Source organism: Triticum aestivum, chromosome 2D, assembly GCF_018294505.1.
Source record: "Triticum aestivum cultivar Chinese Spring chromosome 2D, IWGSC CS RefSeq v2.1, whole genome shotgun sequence".
Classification (NCBI taxonomy): Eukaryota; Viridiplantae; Streptophyta; class Magnoliopsida; order Poales; family Poaceae; genus Triticum; species Triticum aestivum.
In genome coordinates, this window is record NC_057799.1 from 35,470,051 (window position 1) to 35,488,612 (window position 18,562).

General features: G+C 48.6%; 1 protein-coding gene across 1 annotated transcript; it reads left to right on the forward strand.

Annotated features, from left to right (window-relative positions):
* The first annotated feature begins 3,354 nt into the window (after positions 1–3,354).
* Positions 3,355–18,009, forward strand: LOC123051350 (uncharacterized). The gene is made up of 3 exons (XM_044474211.1): positions 3,355–3,638; positions 6,568–6,614; positions 15,053–18,009. Exon 3 carries the CDS (start codon positions 15,131–15,133, stop codon positions 17,720–17,722), a length of 2,592 nt encoding a protein of 863 aa, XP_044330146.1. The 5' UTR covers positions 3,355–3,638; positions 6,568–6,614; positions 15,053–15,130; the 3' UTR covers positions 17,723–18,009.
* The last annotated feature ends 553 nt before the right edge of the window (positions 18,010–18,562 follow it).

Here is an 18,562-nt window from a genome sequence, read left to right on the forward strand (position 1 = left end):
AAATTTTAAGGTCTGGGTGTGGGTAATTGGTCATTGGTGACGATCATGAGTTCATGAATGTAGTCTTTTGTCAAAATATTCGTTCTAAATAGTTAATGTTAACTTCAAAATTTTAATCATAAATTTCATAGATGAGGAGGTTTGTGGCTAACAGATCAAGCACTCCAAATGTGACTAAGATGTAATCAGAAACAAAGTAGAGCCACAACCATCACCTAGCGTTGCTAACGAGTTTAATCCAAATGAGATTGAGTGTGTTTCAGGAAACAGGCAGAAATTTGTGAGTATCCTCCTGATATCCAACATATACCAATATAATTTTTGGTTCAGAAGTTTGATGATATTTTATATGTTGTACATCCAAACACCCGACTTCTGTTTCACCCTATGGCTCAAACTTGCCCAGACTCCAGAAAATTTCTGGCTTCGCCACTGGGTATGTGTTAGGGTATTTGTAGACAAACTTCATAAGTAGACAATCATTTTGTGTAGCTAGATTTATTATGCTATGACCACCAAATTCCTTAGGTTTGCAAACATATTTCCACACAATAAGGCATTTGGACCCAGTACATGATTCTTTTGTAGCCTAGGAAAGGTTCTCCTAATAGCATCCAAAGCTTTGATCATTTATTTGGAAGTTCAAGACTGACATAAAATATGTTGCAAGTGAGTCTAAAACTGAAGAAACTAGGACAAGTCTACTGGTATGCGACAACAATTTGGCACACCACCCAAGGAGATAGCTCATGCAATTTCTGATTATGGGCTGGAAGTTTATGCGGCGAGAGAGGTAGGACAAGGTAAGTTTGGGGGATGTTAGAGGTGGCACAAGCAAGGGTTTTGGCGATCGGGGCAACGATTTGCTATCAACAAGTAATGAGACAAACATTCTCTTGCAAAGTTTTATGTTGAGCCTGGTGGAGGGAACAAAATCATCAAGGATATGTTTCAGTTGGAGAGTCGCGTTAGAGGAGGCATGAGCGATGATTAGGGGTTCGTCCATGTACTGAAGAACAAATGGAGGGAGATCGGGGGTATACCGGATGGCACAAGCTATTCTTCGAGGGTTGGTCGCTTTTAGTATCATCTGTTGTAAGACATCAACTAAAATGATAAAGTGTAGGTGATAAAAGGATCACCCTGTGGTAGGTTGTTCTTGCAGGGGATCCAGTCACCAAGGGCGCTGTTTAGGAGGACAAAAGTTTTGCCACAAGTGAGAATGCCTTCTATCCAAGGGTAGAAGCGAGTGGGGAAGCCACGCTGGCACAAGATAAGAAGGAGGGAGTACCATGATATAGAATCAAATGCCTACCTAAAATCGAGTTTGAACACCATGGTCTTGGCTTTGCACTTGTGGCAGCAGTTCAGATAAATCGGCGATCCATCTGCTAGATAGAAATCTCGTTTGGCCACCATGGACTAGTAGGGGGATGTATTGTTTTAATCTATTCATTTGTAGCTTAGCGATGGCTTAATGGGATAATTTTGGATGGCTATAGGTCGGAACGCGTCAGTCGTGCGTGCCTCCTCTTTTGTAGACAGAAGGATCATGAATGAGCAGTTCAAACGTTCAGTAGCAGAAGTTGAGTTTGCAAAGTCTCAGAAAAGGGGGTGATAAGGTGTTTGAGACTAGGCCCGAAGTGTTTGTAGAATGCGGGGCCAAAGCCATCGATGCCAGGGTTGGCATTCAGGTTCATGTGGAGAGCGCTTCTTTGATCTCATCGACGGTGAAAGGCAGGTCGAGATGCCTGAGTTAGGGGATAGGTACATGGTAGATGTCAAGGAGATTAAAATTTTGGAAGCGGGGGTGCATGCCTAGCAAGTCTTGATATGCTTTTTAAGAATGAGTGATTTGTGATCGTGTGAGAAGTAGTTTGTGCCTTGGTTGTGAAGCACATGGATCTTCCTAAAATGTTGGGAGGCCGAGACATGGAAAAACTTTGTATTCTTGTCATCGGAAATGGCACATCTAATTTTCGCCCATTGTTTTAAAAGGAGCATTCTATGGCAGATGGCTCTTTGAAGACCGAGCTTCACTACTTTTCGTTTGATCTTGAAAGTGGTGAGAGATCATTGTTCTTCTTTAGCATCAAGGAGGCTAATGACATGTTTGCAGCGCTCTCTCTTATGTGGGTTGGGCTTATGGATTTGGACCAACATTTTAGGCGGGAGCGGCATGTTTGAAGGGTGCGGGCCAGAATGGCAGAAGTAGACTTATGTGTGGGGCCATTGGATTGGCAGGCTTGGGCCACAATTTGGTGACAGGATGGGAGAAGGCCCAAAAATGTTCAAACCGAAATTGGCGGGAGCGAAGAATGGAGGTGGACAATGTGACTACGAGTGGCACATGATCAGAGGTGACACAAGATAGCTTGGTGAGGCTAGAGTTAGGGAAGGCGGAGTTCCATGCTAAGTTAAAAAGGTATGGTCGATGCGTTCATGAACCGGGGTTTCTCTGTTGTTTGTCATGCAAATTAGTTGTGTCGTTGTGATGGAAATTGGTGTTGTTCTTCTTATGTGGGTAACGAATGAGGTTAAAATCTCCTAGAACTAACTAGGGAATGTGATCGGGAGGGGCGGTGTTTCTAGTTCATTTAGGAACACCGATAGATTCTTGCAGAAGTATGATGTGTTGCTTAAGAGATATCAGAGAGGATTTCCTTGCATCTATCGGCATCACCCAAACCCCTTACATTATTCATTCATTGGAGGTTCTACTATTGGAGCTTTATCAAGAAATTAATCAAATTCTCTTTTTGTCTTGGTCCTGGAGGCAATGCTCGTGTTCTATCAAGCTTCTTTCGAACTCATAGGTCATAGCTCCAAAATGAGTAGCTGCTAGTTGAGGTACTATTTTCTCCTCTTATTCTTCATACTCCCTGCAATAAGGTTGACTCTTGAATCCCAGAAAATGGAAGATTCCTTTTTCTTGTCCAAACTTGAGTGAAAGGTTGCCCTTCTCCAATTATGTGGAAAGCCGTATTCGATGAAAATCCCATGTATGACTAGTCGGTGTTTACACCTGGTGGCGATACCCTCGCTCCAAGCTAGAGCTCCTCCAACAGGCTACGAAGAATGGGCCGGCGACCACACACTCGGGCTCAGGGAGGGAGAGGACTTCGACACTGGACTCCGCCGTCCGTCGCATGGGGCTTTGCCTAGCGGCCCCACCTTCGGCGACGTTTGGACGAAACGAGCATGAGAGGGAAGAAAACTTTATTCCACCCGTGCTTAGAGTCCAACACAATGGAGGCACCCCCTCAGTTTTTTCTTGAATTAGTAGAGTACTTGAAAAAAAGTGCGTTCATCACCCCAAAAAAAAGTGCGTTCACAGCAGCGGAGGGTCACGCTGTGTGTGCGCGTGTTTGCAGCAGAGAAAGAGAGGGGTCCGAGTCTGAGTGACCTGTTGACCTCCGCCATGGCCGTCCTCCCGACCCGAAATTAGTTTTTGTTTTCCTTCCTCGGTCCCCTGCCGTCCACATCTCTCCCTCCTCACTTCCTCCCCTGCTGCTGAGAGTGAGAAAAACCCTCGCTCCTTGCTTTCCCTCCTCTCCTCGTCCTCGTCGGCATCGCCCGCTGCCATCCGCGGAGGCCCTCGTCGTCGCGCTTGCGCATACCCGGCCGCCGACGATTAGGTAGGTAATCGCACTGTCTCCTCTGCTCTCCCGCATGCCTTGTGTTGAGGCAACAAAAAGCTCGCTTGCGTTTGATTTACGGCTTGACTGATGAACTTTGGGGCCGGCGAATCGATCCGGATTCAGAGTTGGATATCTCGGATCTATTTTTTTGATCGGCTAGGGTTTGGGGGAACTTGATTTTGGGTTGCTCCGTCACGCCGATCTGTATACATGGGCTCAATTTCTTTCTTCTACCGTTATTATAGGCTTTCCTTTAGCAGGACCCGTATGCACCAAAGGATTGGTATCTCTGTTGGTGTTGCTCTCCTTTTGGAAACATGTCGCTGCAGTGGAGAAGTGGGGAAATTTTTGTAGCAGAAAACAGTGAAAACATTTTTTGAGCAATTTTTTTTTGTGGGAAATGCTTTTATAGTGTTATCTTGTAGCTTGAATATTCAATGCATTCATTATTTCGTTATTGAATTAGAGTTTTCATATCTCTGTTCATTTGGACAGAAAGAAACACAAGTCTATTCTACATTTTGCCTGGGTTTCCTCCGATCTATCGGGCAACGGCCTTCTTAATTAATGACACAAGGCAAAGCAGTGAAAGCTGTTCTATTTTTAGCCTCCTTTCCCTTTCTGTATTGAGCTGGAGCAAAATAGCTTCAAGAGTCATATTGGTTGGTGGTTCCATCTTCCATGTAGCATTTATTTTTGAAGTTTGTACGATTATGGCCATAGTGGTAAGTATGTGCTGCCGAGTGAACTTCAGCTCGTTAGTATTTCCATTTTTGTTTGCGCCGGAATAACGTATATCTTGACTGATGAACTTTGGGGCAAATCCGGATTCAATCCGCTAGGGTTTGGGGCTGATGAACGCCGGAATACCACCGAGTTGGATATCTAGGATCTCCTTTTTTTTTTGAAAGAAAGGGGGTTGCCCCCCCCCCCCCCCCCCCTGCCCCATTTTTATAGAACGAAGCAGAATCTAGGATCTCCATTTTTATTTGCTAGGGTTTCGGGTCTTGGAGGAACATGTGCCATTCCCCGCTGATTTTGGATTGCTACGTCACGCCGATTACTAGGCTCATAGCCATAGGCCAGTTTGTTCTGTCGTTAGTCTTTTAGCAGGACTCCTATGCACCAAAGGATTGGTATCTCCTTTGGGAAACGCTGGTGAACTTGAAGTCATTAGTCATTAGAAACTCTGTTGGCATGTTTTATTAACCACACTGCTTTGTGCAAAACATAAGTGCTTTTGATTCAGGCTTTTGTTGAATTTTTCTGCCAATTTGAAGGACACTGACGGTTACATCTATTACGGAATTTGTTCTGGTCCCTTATGCTTTAAGTTCGACTATGTTAGTTACTCTGTTTTGTGCCAAAAGTATATGCTGCTGAGCCAACAACGTCAGCTCTTTACTATTTCAGTTTTTTGTTTGTGCCGGAATAGCGCACATCTTAACTGATGAACTTTGGGCAAACCCGGATTGAATCTGGTAGGGTTTGGGGCTGATTAACGCCGGAATATCACTGAGCTGGATATCCAGGATCTTATTAGGGTTTCTGCCGATTTGTAGACATGGGCCCAATTTCTTTCTTCTTCCGCTAGGCTTTCTTTTAGAGGACTCCTATGCACCAAAGGAGGATTGGTATCTCTTTTGGTCTCCTTCGGGAAACATGCCGCTGCAGTGCGGAAGTGGGGAGAAGGGGGGAATTTTTGTAGCAGCAAACAGTGAAAACATTTTGTGAGCAAAGAAATGGGGGAAATACTTTTGCAGTGTTATCCTAGCTTGAATATTCAATGCATTCATTATTTCCTTGTTGAATTAGAGTTTACATTTCTCTGTTCATTTGGACAGAAACAAAGAAAAGTTGATTCTAGGTTTTGCCTGGGTTTCCTCTGATTAATCGCGGAACAACCTTCTTAATTAATGCCACAAGGCAAAGCTTTTTGTCTTTGTTTCCTGAAAATATCAACAGTGAAAACTGCTCTATTTTTAGCCTCCTTTCCTTTTCTGTATTGAGATGGAGCAAAAGCAGTAAGAATCATATTGGTTTGTGGTTCCATGTAGCATTTATTTTTGAAGTTTGGACGACCGTAGTGGTAAGTATGTGCTGCTGAGGGAACGTCAGCTCGTTAGTATTTCCCTTTTTTGTTTGCGACAGAATAGCGTACATCTTGACTGATGAACTTTGGGGCAAATTCAGATTCAATCCACTGGGGTTTGGAGCTGATGAGCGCCGGAATACCACCGACTTGGACATCCAGAATATTATTTTTGATCGATCGGCTAGGGTTTGGGGCCTTGGGGGAACTTCCGCTGTTCCCTTTCGCCCGCTATTTTGGGTTGCTCCCTCACACTGATTACTAGGCTTGTAGCCATGGGCTCAGTTTCTTCTGTCATTAGTATTTTAGCAGGACTCCTATGCACCAAAGGATTGATACCTCCTTTGGCAAGCATGCCGCTGCAGTGTGAAAGTGGGCTTCAGATGTACAATGCTTTTTCTCTGTTATTGCGAAAAAGGGGGAACTTTTTGAGAAAAAGGGTTTTGTTACCTTTTTAGCTTGAATACTGAATGTGTTCCTTATGTTCCTATCAAATTAGAGTTTTTATTTATCTTTCCATTTGGACAGAAAGAAACAGCTGTTGATTCTAGGTTTTTCCCGGTTTTCCTCTGATTAATCAGGCAGCAACCTTCTTAATTAATGATACAAGCCAAAGCTTTTGCCTCTGTTTATTGGAAAATGCCAAGAGTGATACTGAGAACTATTCTATTTTTCCCTTTAGCTTCCTTTCCCTGTTTTGTATTGAGAAGGAGCCAAATAATAATAAGAATCATATTTTTGGTGGTTGCACATAGCATTTTTTTTTATGTTTGTATGATTATGAGCATAGTGGTAAGTTGAAAACAGACATTAATGAGACAAATTTTTACGCAGACAGTACCAAGCTCGTGCTCTCCTGCCTGTCATGATGATCATCTGTGGTAAGTATGAACTTTTGTTTTGTCCATTTATAAACTTTATCATTTTTTAAATCACACATGTACAACTGGACATGCTCAATATTTTCCTGGCCTAATTTACATGCTGGCTAAATTCTAAAGAATTTTATTTTCTATGCATCTGCTTATTTTTCACGAGTCATGACTACATAATATTATTCCACTGCCAAGATATTGCCTCGGACCTTCTGATATCAGTTAATAGCGTCATACCTTAATTACAAAAGCTCTCAGATTCAAGTATTTTTTGTATAAAGTGGTCAGTTACGTTTTCTTTTGAATCCTTCATTATGGTTTAGATCCTAGCTGGTTATGTTGTGATTGTTCACTTTACTTTTTTTCTTTGTATAATATGACATTGATTATAGTAAAAATATTTCACTAATCCGTGGCTTGCTTTATTAGCCACATTGCTTTATGCAGAAAATATGTGGTCTTGATTCAGGCTTTTGTTAAATATGTGCCTTATTTCTTTTACATTGCACATGCTATTTTTTGGATCTCAAAAGCTTATGGTTGGATGCGGTACAAAATAGAGAAGTTATATGTACTTTTGGTATCATTGAAACTTTATTTCAAGCTGTAAACATTGTGAATTGTTATGCTTCATAGTAGTAAATATATGAAGAAAAAGTTGTAAAACTTGTTAGAAAATATTTATTGTTGCAACTGTTTTTTGCATTTAATTCGTCTGCGTATGACATCTAGTATCCTTGTGGCCTTGCTTGCACTCCCTCCACTTGGGTTTATTAGGCCTATTAACCAAAACTCAAGGACAAACGATGCGTAATTTCAGAGAATAGCAACAACCAACGAAATCGCTGGCAGTTTTGCATGGAGCTGACTGCATGGTTCACTTTTGCATGCAACTAATCCAGCACTAGCTAGCATTTACAATGCGCAGCCAGTTGCCTGGTAAGTTTTTTGCATGCCACTAACAGGGCGCATGACCCAACCAATCAAGCGCACATCCAGCGGTGAGATCGAGGAAAGCAACTGTGTACATCTAGCGACCTTGAAAAATCATGTGGCTGCTGGCTCGTCGGACGTGTAAACCTGTACGGAGGTAGTAGTATCTTTATCTCTACTTTAGATGACAGAATCATTTATTTTACATCCATCGATTATCAGAATTGTTCACTCAACCTGCCTAACTTATAGAAACTAGTAAGAAGCAGCAGTAGCTGGCATGGTTGGTGATGAGGTTAAGTGCAAATGAATGTAGACGACAACGACTTTGCCAATGGAGGTGGGTTGCTTAATCGCTTTAGAGTTTTTATGGGAAGTTCACAGTGGAGCTTGAAGAACACAGGTCATTGATGAGTGGACTGCACAGGGACTACGACAAGAACTTGGAGTTTGGGGAGGTGTCTGTTCCAAGGCGATAGCTGACAACAATACCGCCTCATCATATACCGCCTATGGTAGGACTAGGGTTCCTACCGGGCCTCCGGCGTAGATTGTATGGACAAGGGGGAGGAGGACGAGGGCTGGAGCGGGCGCGCCGGCGATGAGACGCCGTCGCGGCTAGGGTTAGGTGCTCCTCCAGGTCGCCGGCCGTGAGCTGCTGCTGAAGAAGGACGGCGTCGTCGGCCGTCGCAGTGGCGCGGCGAATGTCGGCGAAGAGACCGAACGTCGGCCCAGAGCGGATGCACAGGGCCGCCCCGGCGGACTCGTCGGTGGAGGAAGCAAGGTCGGAGTCGCGACGGGACAGCGCGTCGGCCACGATGTTAAGACGGCCCGGCCGATACTCGACGGAGAAGTCGAAGCCGAAGAGCTTGCTGATCCACTGGTGCTGCGGCACGGTCGACAACCGTTGGTCCAGCAAGAACTTCAGGCTATAGTGGTCCGTGCGAATGTGGAAGGACCGTCCCCACAAGTACGGCCGCCAATGACGAACGACATGTACAAGGCCAATTAGCTCCCGCTCGTATGCCGCCAACTTAAGATGGCGTGGAGCGAAAGGCCGGCTGAAGAAAGCGAGGGGCCCATCGCCCTGATGAAGCACGGTGCCGAACCCGGCGCCCGAGGCGTCACAGTCCACCACGAACGGGCGGTCGAAGTCGGGCATCTGGAGGACGGGGCCCGTCGTGAGGGCCCCCTTGAGGGCCTCGAACGCCGTCGTCGCCTCGTCGTCCCAGGTGAAAGCGTCTCGGCGAAGCAACCGCGTGAGGGGCGCCGCGATGAGCCCGAACTCTCGGATAAATTTCTGGTAGTAGCCGGCGAGGCCGAGGAACCCACGGAGAGCCCGCGGCGAGTGAGGCGTCGGCCATGCAGAGACGGCCGCCACCTTGTCGGCGTCCATAGCCACCTCGTCGGCCGAGATGACATGGCCGAGGTAGGCGACGGTAGGTGTCCCGAACGAGCACTTCGAGCGCTTAAGGTGGAGGTGGTGCGCCCGAAGCTCGTTGAAGACGATGGCGACGTGCTGGAGGTGCTCGGCCCAGGTGGCGCTGTAGATAAGAATGTCATCAAAGAAAACAAGCACAAACCGCCGTAAGTAGGGTCGAAGGACGTCGTTCATCAGGGCCTGGAAAGTCGCCGGGGCGTTGGCGAGGCCGAAGGGCATCACCAAGAACTCGAAGTGGCCATGGTGGGTGCGAAACGCCGTCTTGGCGATGTCGTCTGGATGCATGCGCACCTGATGATAGCCCGACCGGAGATCGAGCTTGGTGAAGAAGCGCGCCCCATGGAGCTCATCCAAGAGCTCGTCGACCACCGGTATAGGGAACTTGTCCTTGAGCGTGAGCGCGTTGAGGGCGCGATAGTCGATGCAGAAACGCCACGTGTCGTCCGACTTACGGACGAGAAGCACCGGCGCGGAGAAGGGCGACGTGGAGATCCGGATGATGCCTGCCGCGAGCATAAGGGCACACTGTCGCTCCAACTCATCCTTCTGTAGCTGAGGGTAGCGGTAGGGCCGAACCGCCACGGGGGTGGAGCCCGGTACGAGGTGAATATGATGGTCGTACACCCGGGCGGGTGGAAGACCCCGTGGCTCGTTGAAGAGGTCGATGTGCTGCTGCAGAAGGGGATCCAGCAGGGGGTGCTCGGCCTCCTGGGATGCGGCGGCCAGCTGGAGGTGTGGTACGGCTGGCGCGGCGCCCCCAAGGCCGTCCCACCGGATGCGGCGGCCCAGTCGCCAGAACGTCATCGAGAGTCCGTCGAAGTCCCACAGGATGGGCCCGAGGGTCCGGAGAAAATCCACCCCGAGGATGAAGTCGAAGCAGCCGAGGTCGATGCCTGCACATGTAATGGAGAAGTGCTCGCCACCGATGGAGATGGGAACGTCGCGGGCGAGCCCATGGCACCGGAGGCGATCGCCGTTTGCCACCGTGATCCGCAGGCGCTCCCCGCCCGTGGTCGGCAGTGCTAGCCGACGCATGGTCGCCGCGGGCAGGAAGTTATGGTTGGAGCCAGTATCCAGCAGGGCCACCAGCCGCTCGCCATGGACCGTCACCGGTAACAACATGGTCCGCTCGCCACGGATGCCGGCGAGAGCGTGGAGGGAGACGACGCACGCCGTCGCCATGGAATCCGCGGGCGTGTCCGCGGCCGCCGCGGTTGGTGGCTCGTCGGTCGAGTCGTCCGCCTCGGTGTAGTCGACCGTCTCCAAGTAAAATAGGCGGGGGCAGACATGGGTCGGCGTGTAGGGCTCATCACAGTTGAAGCAGAGGCCCTGACGGCGACGCTCCTGCTGCTCGGCCGGTGACAACCGACGGAAGGTCCGGGTGGTGGCCGGAGGTGCGGTCGTCGTGGCTGGAGGAAGCCGGCCCGGTGATGGTGGAGTCGGCGCTGGTCGACTGGGATGGCGGCCGCCCCGGCCGGCCGGTTGCTGCAGCGCCTGAGCCCGCTGTTCGAAGGCCCGGGCGTAGTACATGGCCGTCTGGAGGTCGGGGGGATCCCGGAGCTCGACGTCCACGCGAATATGGTCCGGTAATCCGCCCACAAATAACTCGGCACGCTGAGTCGCGGAGACGCCCGGCGCATGGCATGCCAGGGCCTGGAAGCGGTCGGCGTAGTCCTGCACCGTGGATGTGAAAGGCAAGCGGCCGAGGGCTGCCAGTCGGCTCCCGCGGATAGGAGGCCCGAACCGGAGGAGACAAAGCTCCCGGAAGCGCTCCCATGGTGGCATGCCGCCCTCGTCCTGCTCGAGGGCGTAGTACCAAGTCTGCGCCGCGCCTCGGAGATGATAGGACGCGAGCCAGGTACGATCCGAAGCGAGCGTCCGCTGCCCTCGAAAGAACTGCTCGCACTGGTTGAGCCAGTTAAGGGGGTCCTCCGTGCCGTCGTAAGTGGCGAAGTCCAGTTTGGCGAAGCGAGGGGGTGTCGGGCCACCGTGCCCGGGAGCTGCAGTCAACGGTAGTGCGTTTGCCGGGTCGGGGATCTCTGGGGCGTAGTTCGCCGAGCTGGAGGGACGGTCAAATCGGAGGGAGGGCATCGGGTGTTCCGGCGCCGTAGTATACACCGAGTCCGGAGACGAGCCGGCCGCCCACGCGGGAATCGGCGATGGCGAGAGCGGAAATTGCACCTGGTGAAGGGGCCGGCCAGTAGGTCGGGACGCGGGTGGTGGTGCTGTCGATGGCGGCGGCGCTTGGTGGTGCCGATGCACCGTCGCCTGCGTTGTGGGGGCCGGAGGTGGCGCTGGGAAGAACTGCTGAGGCGGGCCCCCCAGCGATGCGGTGGCGGTCGGCCACGCTGGCCAAGGCGTTCCCGCGGCCGGGTAGTGCGGCAGCAGGAGCGGCGGCGGAGGCGCCCCTCCGTAGGGCGCCTGGAAGGCCGGGGCGGGCCACTGTAGCGGCGGCGGCCCATAGGCGGTGGTGGCGGCGCTCGGCGGCGGGGGCTGGTTCCAGGCGAGGTAGAGGGTGATGCCCCGGACGGCTTGGACGAGCTCTCGCAGGGTGCCCGACACCTCCTCGGGCGTAAGGAGCGGGGGCGGATCCGCCGTGGTGGTGGTCGTCGCTGGCGCGGTGGTGGTGATGGTCCCGGACGTGATCGCCTTCATCGGCGAGGAGGTGGCCGGCGGCAGCGGTGGTGGGGCGGAGGTGGATGGCAGCGGCGGCGGTGATGGAGGAAGCGACATGATCGGCCTGGTGTCTCTGGATACCAAATTGGTAGGACTAGGGTTCCTACCGGGCCTCCGGCGTAGATTGTATGGACAAGGGGGAGGAGGACGAGGGCGGGAGCGGGCACGCCGGCGATGAGACGCCGTCGCGGCTAGGGTTAGGTGCGGCGGCTAGGGTTCCGGCTCCTTGGGGAGCCGGGCAACAGAAGATTATAATATCTTTATTGCTTGCCTCAAACGGTGTCTTACAACTAGTATTTATAACTTTAGCCTAAGATAACTTGCCTAATATAACTTGCCTAAGATAACTTATGGGTCAAGCCCCTAATACTAATGCCCGGTGGGCCTCTTTCTGGTATAGACCAAACCGGTCATAACAGCCTAATAGGATGTTGATATCAGTGAAAAACGAGGTATTTAGGTTAATGGGGTTATTTGCAGTTGTATAGTCGTGGAAGTAATTTAAGCGGTTTTAGAGTTGAGGGTTTAAAACAGACTCAGCGGACAGTTAGAGACCAAAACTTCACTGTTCCCTTTTTCTAGCAAAAAGAATCAAGAAATGGGCATTACATCATTCAAGAAATACATGATTAAACAATGAAGAATCTGCAGTATAACTGAACTGGGAAAGAAGGTAGAGAGAAATCTGATGTATTACTAAAAAAGGCTTCTGCCCCGCTTTATACATAAAGCAACACAGCCAAACTGATATAAAGTTATGAGGAGAACCTCTTAGAAAGCAGATCAAAGGTAAAAAGCAAAAGTATAGGAGCAGCCACACCCTACCACAAAATGACCTAGACTACTGACAAGAAAAGTAATCGGGCTACCGTGGAAAACCGCTGGACCTCGATGCACCGCTCACACCAAGCTATCGTCGGGGAGAGCCCCCTGCCCTCCCACTCCGGAGCGAACAGCGCGATTCCTACTTGCGGATAGCGAGGACCATGAGTGGTGCCAACAAGGACCTGTGTAAAAGATGAGAAGGCAAGCGAGGCTGCCACACGCTAGAGTCAAAGAAGCCTCAAGATAGGATCCAAACTTGCCCGCCGATGATGACATGGCACGACCGGAAGGAACCTAGACTCCACGTCAATGCCTCAAGAGAGTGACGGCGCAACACGTCACTATCGCCGAGACCGAAGAGTGGTCAAGGGTTTTCACCTGGAGCTCTGGCGCAGGGAAAGGGACCACATGACGCCTTTAAGAGGGACGTGACACCCACGAGCATCGTCGTCGCCGATGCTGGTGTGCAAAGTTTTCGCTCGGAGCCTCTCACCCACGCCATAGGAGGAATCACGAGCACCAACCCACCCCAAGGGCCGGCCTGTCACCACCAAAAACAGACCTCCAGGGTAGGATAGCCACCACAGCCGAAGCACCACTAGTACCAAGATCACCCACCGCCACATCACTCGCCGCCCACACAACCAAAGAGTGCAACCACCACCGCCGCCAAGAAACCTGCTGAAAGGCAAACCAGATGGACCACCACCTGGAGCCGCCACCCCGACATCCAAGTAACCCAACACCCTAGCCTCACAGTTGGCCGACATGGATATGCCCGTCGGAGAAGACATGCCACGACCCCCTTCGGAGCCCCCCACCTGTCAGCAACAAGACCAAGCAAGGCCAAAACGCCCGACGATGGGAACACACTACCCACGAGCGAAAGATGGCGACCATGGCCAACCATCCGGTTCAACAACCCCAGAACTATGCAGGGCCGGCGCGGGTACCTTGGGCAACCCGTCCCTAGCACAAGGTGGAGCAAGGTAGCCGTCGGTCCCCTGGCCCCAGGTGTGGCGAGGTACCCACCGGCGCCCCTGGCCATGACTACGTCGCGAGGTGGTCGGCATCCACGACCCCCATGGTTGCGACCCTGACTCGGACGGAGAGCCCCACCGGCCCCTAGGCCGAGGCAGGCTGCATGTCGATGAGCCCCCAGTCCAAGGCGAGGCACAACGCCGTCCCTCCTGGTCGCGAGCACCTCCTCTGCCCGAGGCGGCCAACTTTTGAGGCGCAATGGGAAAGCCTCACCGGCAGCAACCTATACTAGGGTTAGAAGGAGACGGGACTGCGAGACCGTCCCGCCGCCGCCAACCCACGCCGGGCCTTTGGCCGGCAGGGACGACCCGTGACGGCAAGAGGAGAGGGGAGAGAAGGTTGCGCCAGCGGCGAGGGGATTGGGAACTGCTTGAGTCACCCCTTGGGGACGACTTGGGGGCGGGGTGAGGAGCATTTTGAGATGGGTTTATAGGCAAGAGGAATCTGATGTATTAAGGGATTCCACTCACTGAAGTCAGTGACGAAGATCACAATTTCTTTTTCCTTTTGTAGCGGGTGGATCGATTTATAATCATGCTATGCTATTAGTTGTCATTGTCCTTTTTTCATCTCGAACACCTATCTAATTGCGTGTCGTTGTGCAGTAGGCGCCAAATAAGGCACATAGTACAATTTACCAACTGTGGAGCTTTAATTGTCCTTAATTTGTTTTTTGGCAAATTACCTTGAAATCAGTATTGTAGCCAACCTGTCGAAGGGTTCCTCCTCGAAACACAAAGGATAATGTTTGAAGGACAATAAAACAACTGGGAAAGATACAAAGAGAAGATGAAGAGAGGTTTAATCGGAATCTAGTGGAAAACCAAGTTGTTACTCTGCTGGGATTTTATCTGGAATCTGGGAAATTGAACCCTGCTGGGATTGCTCTCGGATCAGTTCAACACATATTTGTTGAAACTGATATGTCACATGTTTAGCCTATGGACTATCTAATGAAGTCTAAAACACATGCATTACATTTTGAGTGCTAATGGCCTTTCATGTTAGTAACAGTGGCTAAAAATTATGAGATTGCTGCCTTTTGAGTTAATTTTGTTATGTTAGGGTCGCAAGAAAGTGAGCATTGTTCTTTGGTTGCTTGTTAGGCATGTACAATCGTTGATAAGAGGGTCTTATCTTATACCTTGCATGTCATTTAGAGAGGACAAAACATATGATGCAGTGGATTATCTCTTAGTGCCATCTCTAGCAATTAATGTTTGCGTGCTCCTAAATTTGTGGGATGTTTAAAATTAAATTAGAACGTCTATAACTAAGAGATGACATCTTGTAAAATGGATATAATTGTCTTATCTTCCTTACTAAGAGATCATCTCTTAGCTGGAGAAGACATACCTTTTTTTTTTCTCATTTCTCTCTCTTCCAACTCAGCAATTATCCTAGGTGGCATTGCTAAGATAGCACCATTGTACACACCCTTATGTAGCAAAAAAGTTCATGCTGTTCTTCTGTTTTAGAATGTACTCATAAAATTTCTTGATCATAATTTCGTGTTTGTTTGGTGCAGGTTGACGAGTTACTTTCTTTGGTCTACTGCTTGCTCTTTGTTGTCTGGAAGTAGTATATCTCACTCCAGACTACCACCATGAATCTCCATAATAATTGTCAGCAAGAACAGCTATCGGGCTCAAATTCTGCAAGACCGCAAACATTTTGGACCATCTGTCCAGCTTGTGACACCAAATATCAGTACCACCATGCAAGTTCACAGAAAACTGTCCGCTGCCAAAGTTGCTCGAAGGCCTTTATAGCACATGTTTTAACTGACCAACCTGTTCCTTGTGGTCCAGAGCAATCTGTGTGGAAAAATGCAGGAGTATTTTCAGAAATTAGATTGCTTCAGAAGTTCAAACCTGGGCAGATCTGGGCTCTCTACAGTGACATAGATAAGTATCCCAATTGCTATGCCTTAATAGAGAAAGTTGAGCCGGAGAATAATGAAGTACGGACAAGATGGCTTGAAGTTTGTCCCGATGGAGAGTTGGAGAAAATATCTATAGAAGATCGAACTGTCGGGTGTGGAACCTATAAGGTTGGCAACACTGATGGTATTATGATTTACACTGACATGAAATCCTTTTCTCATCGTGTAAATGCGATATTCACTGGTAGAAGGAACTCTTATGAAATATATCCTAGGAAAGATGAAGTTTGGGCACTTCTGAAGGGATGGGATATCGGTTGGAGTTCAGATGCTCACAATCAAAAGAAATACAAGTATGAAGTTGTTCAGGTCCTCTCTGATTTCACAACTGGCACTAGCATCACCGTCATGCCGCTTGTCAAGATAAAAGTCTTTGTTAGCTTATTTATGCAGTCTAAAGAGGCTACTCCATATCTGATACGGCAGGATGATACAATATGGTTCTCGCATTGTATCCCGTACCGTTTGATGGGTGCAGCTGAAAGTGAAGGTATTCCAGAAGGAGCTCTCGAACTTGATCCTGCTGCGCTTCCCCTTAACTTGGAGCAGCCTCATGTTCGTGTTGTTTCAGAAAGCAGGTCGGTAAAGGGCTCGGAGTTTGATGCCGCATATGCTGGTTCGTCCAGAGGAAATAAGTCTCACAAGGAATCTGAAGGGGTTGGGAAGAGGCAGCATGCTACATGCATGAATGCAGGGATCTTTGCAAAGACATCGGTGGTAGAGAACAGAGACCATAACACTCCATCTACTGTAGAAGGTATGGATGCTGCTGAAGAATCTGACCACGTGCAAGCGAAAGTATTATGTCCTGAATTTTTTGACTTTGACCAACTTCGAGATGTAAGTCGGTTTAGACGCAACCAGATCTGGGCTGTCTATGATACTAAATGCTGTATACCAAGATTTTATGCTCGAATTACAAAGGTAACAAGGGCCCCAAAGTTTGAGGTACACTTTGTTTCGCTGGAATTTGATCCCAGAAATAAAGCAGAGGTGGCATGGTCACGTGGGGAACTGCCTGTTGCTTGTGGACATTTTATGCATGGAGCATCACACACAGCTAAAGAAACTAAGATCTTCTCCCAGATCATTTCCTATGAGAAAAGCAGGACAAGAGCCTCGTTTGAGATATATCCTAAGAAAGGTGAAGTTTGGGCCCTTTTCAAGGGATGGGACATTGGCTGGAGTTCGGACACTAAAAACCACACAGACTTTAAGTATGAAGTTGTTCAGGTTGTCTCTGATTTCACGACAAGCACTAGCATCATTGCCATGCCGCTCGTAAAAGTAAAAGGCTTTGTTAGCTTATTTACGGGGTTGGAAGAGGCAACCCCGTACGTGATACCGCAGGATAACACACTAAGGTTTTCACATTGTGTCCCTTACCGTTGGATGGAGGGGACTGAAAGAGATGGCATTCCAGAAGGAGCTGTTGAACTTGATCCTGATGCGCTTCCCCCTAACTTGGAAGATGCTTTTGCTTCTGTTGTTCCAGAAAGCAGTTACACTCAATTTGCTGTAGAAGGTACTGATGTTTATGCGGAATCTGATGATATCATCCAGGCAGAATTTGAATGTGCTGAATCTGAATTCCATGAATTTACTGAAATGAGATCGCTTAACAAGTTCGAACCTGGGCAAATCTGGGCTCTCTACAATGATATAGATAGGTTCCCCAATTACTATGCCGGCATAAGGAAAGTCGATCTCAAGAATAATAAAGTACAAGTGAGATGGCTTTATGTCTCTCCTCGGGGAGAGGAGGAGAAAAGATTGGTCAACGAAGATCGCCCTGTTGGCTGTGGAATCTTTACGGTTTTCGGTGAAAATGATGCTATTAAGACTTACACTGGTACAAAAGCATTTTCTCATCCTGTATGTAGTAGACCAACTGGTAGAGAGAAAGAATTTGAAATTATTCCTCTTCCTCGTGAGATCTGGGCCGTTTACAAGGACTGGAGGGCTGGATGGACTGCGCGCGATTTTAAAAATTGTGACTATGAATTGGTGGAGATATTAACCCATACGGACTCGTCCATACAAGTTAAGCTGTTGAGAAAGGTGGATGGTCACAGGACAGTATTTAGAAGAGAGCCATCTGTGGAAACGATATGTAAGGATGAGTACTTAAAGTTCTCTCACCAGATCCCTCGCTTCCATCTGACAAATGAAAAAGGAGGCAAGCTTCTAGGCTGTTTGGAGCTTGATCCTTTCTCGGTGCCAGAGAGGTTTCTCGGCATTGATTCAGTGTGAGATAACCCTGTTCATGGTGGCTCTTTGGATGGCTCTCTTTTCGAAGGAATTACAAGACTGAAGGTTGTGCGGAAGTTGATCAAACCGTGTTTCATGCTGCCCGTAGTTCTCCATGTTCCAATGATGTTATGATGTGCTTGTTTACTCTTCCTGCAGCCGGTGCCTCTAAAATCTAGTTAGAGGCCTGACATTTGTTGCAGCTGTTGTTATTTTTTACTTTTGGTCTGGTTATTGAACTGACACTCTTCCTTCGCTCGTAGTTTATAACCTGTAGTAGTATGATTTAACTGTGATGGATTCTGGATGGGATCTGCCTACCTCAACTTGTTTGAGACTAAAGGCTTTGTTGTTGTTGTTGTTGTTGTGCACATCATCATTTTTGTGTGGCTCATTGTGCATGTCATTGATGGTACAAACAATTCATGTGTGAGATCACTATTGATGGAGTAGCACCCTGCACAACCAAACCATGTGGGTTTTTCATTTTACTGTAATCACATTTTCTCCAAGTTCTTCAAAAAAGTTTGGGGGACAGCGTTCATGAAATTTAGTAACTCGGTAGAATCTGGGAAACACTGGTACCTCATGAGTACGATAAACCTGGTGAGGAAAAATATTATGTGTCGATTCATGACATTTTTTTTCACTCTTTTGTTTTGCCTAGCAGAGAATCTGTATGCTGTTGTGAGCCTGCAAATGTTGAATTCTGAGGACTGTGAATCTGTGATGTCTTCGCACTTAAAAAAAAAACCTTTTTCTAATTCTCTAGGTTCTGTTTCTCCTTCGCCAGGACATTCCTGAAAGAAATGCCTGTGTTACAATGCTGTCATGCGCGGCAAG

Coding starts and splice junctions, on each gene's coding strand:
- LOC123051350 (XM_044474211.1), top strand. CDS start 15,131: ATGAATCTCCATAATAATTGTCAGCAAGAACAGCTATCGGGCTCAAAT.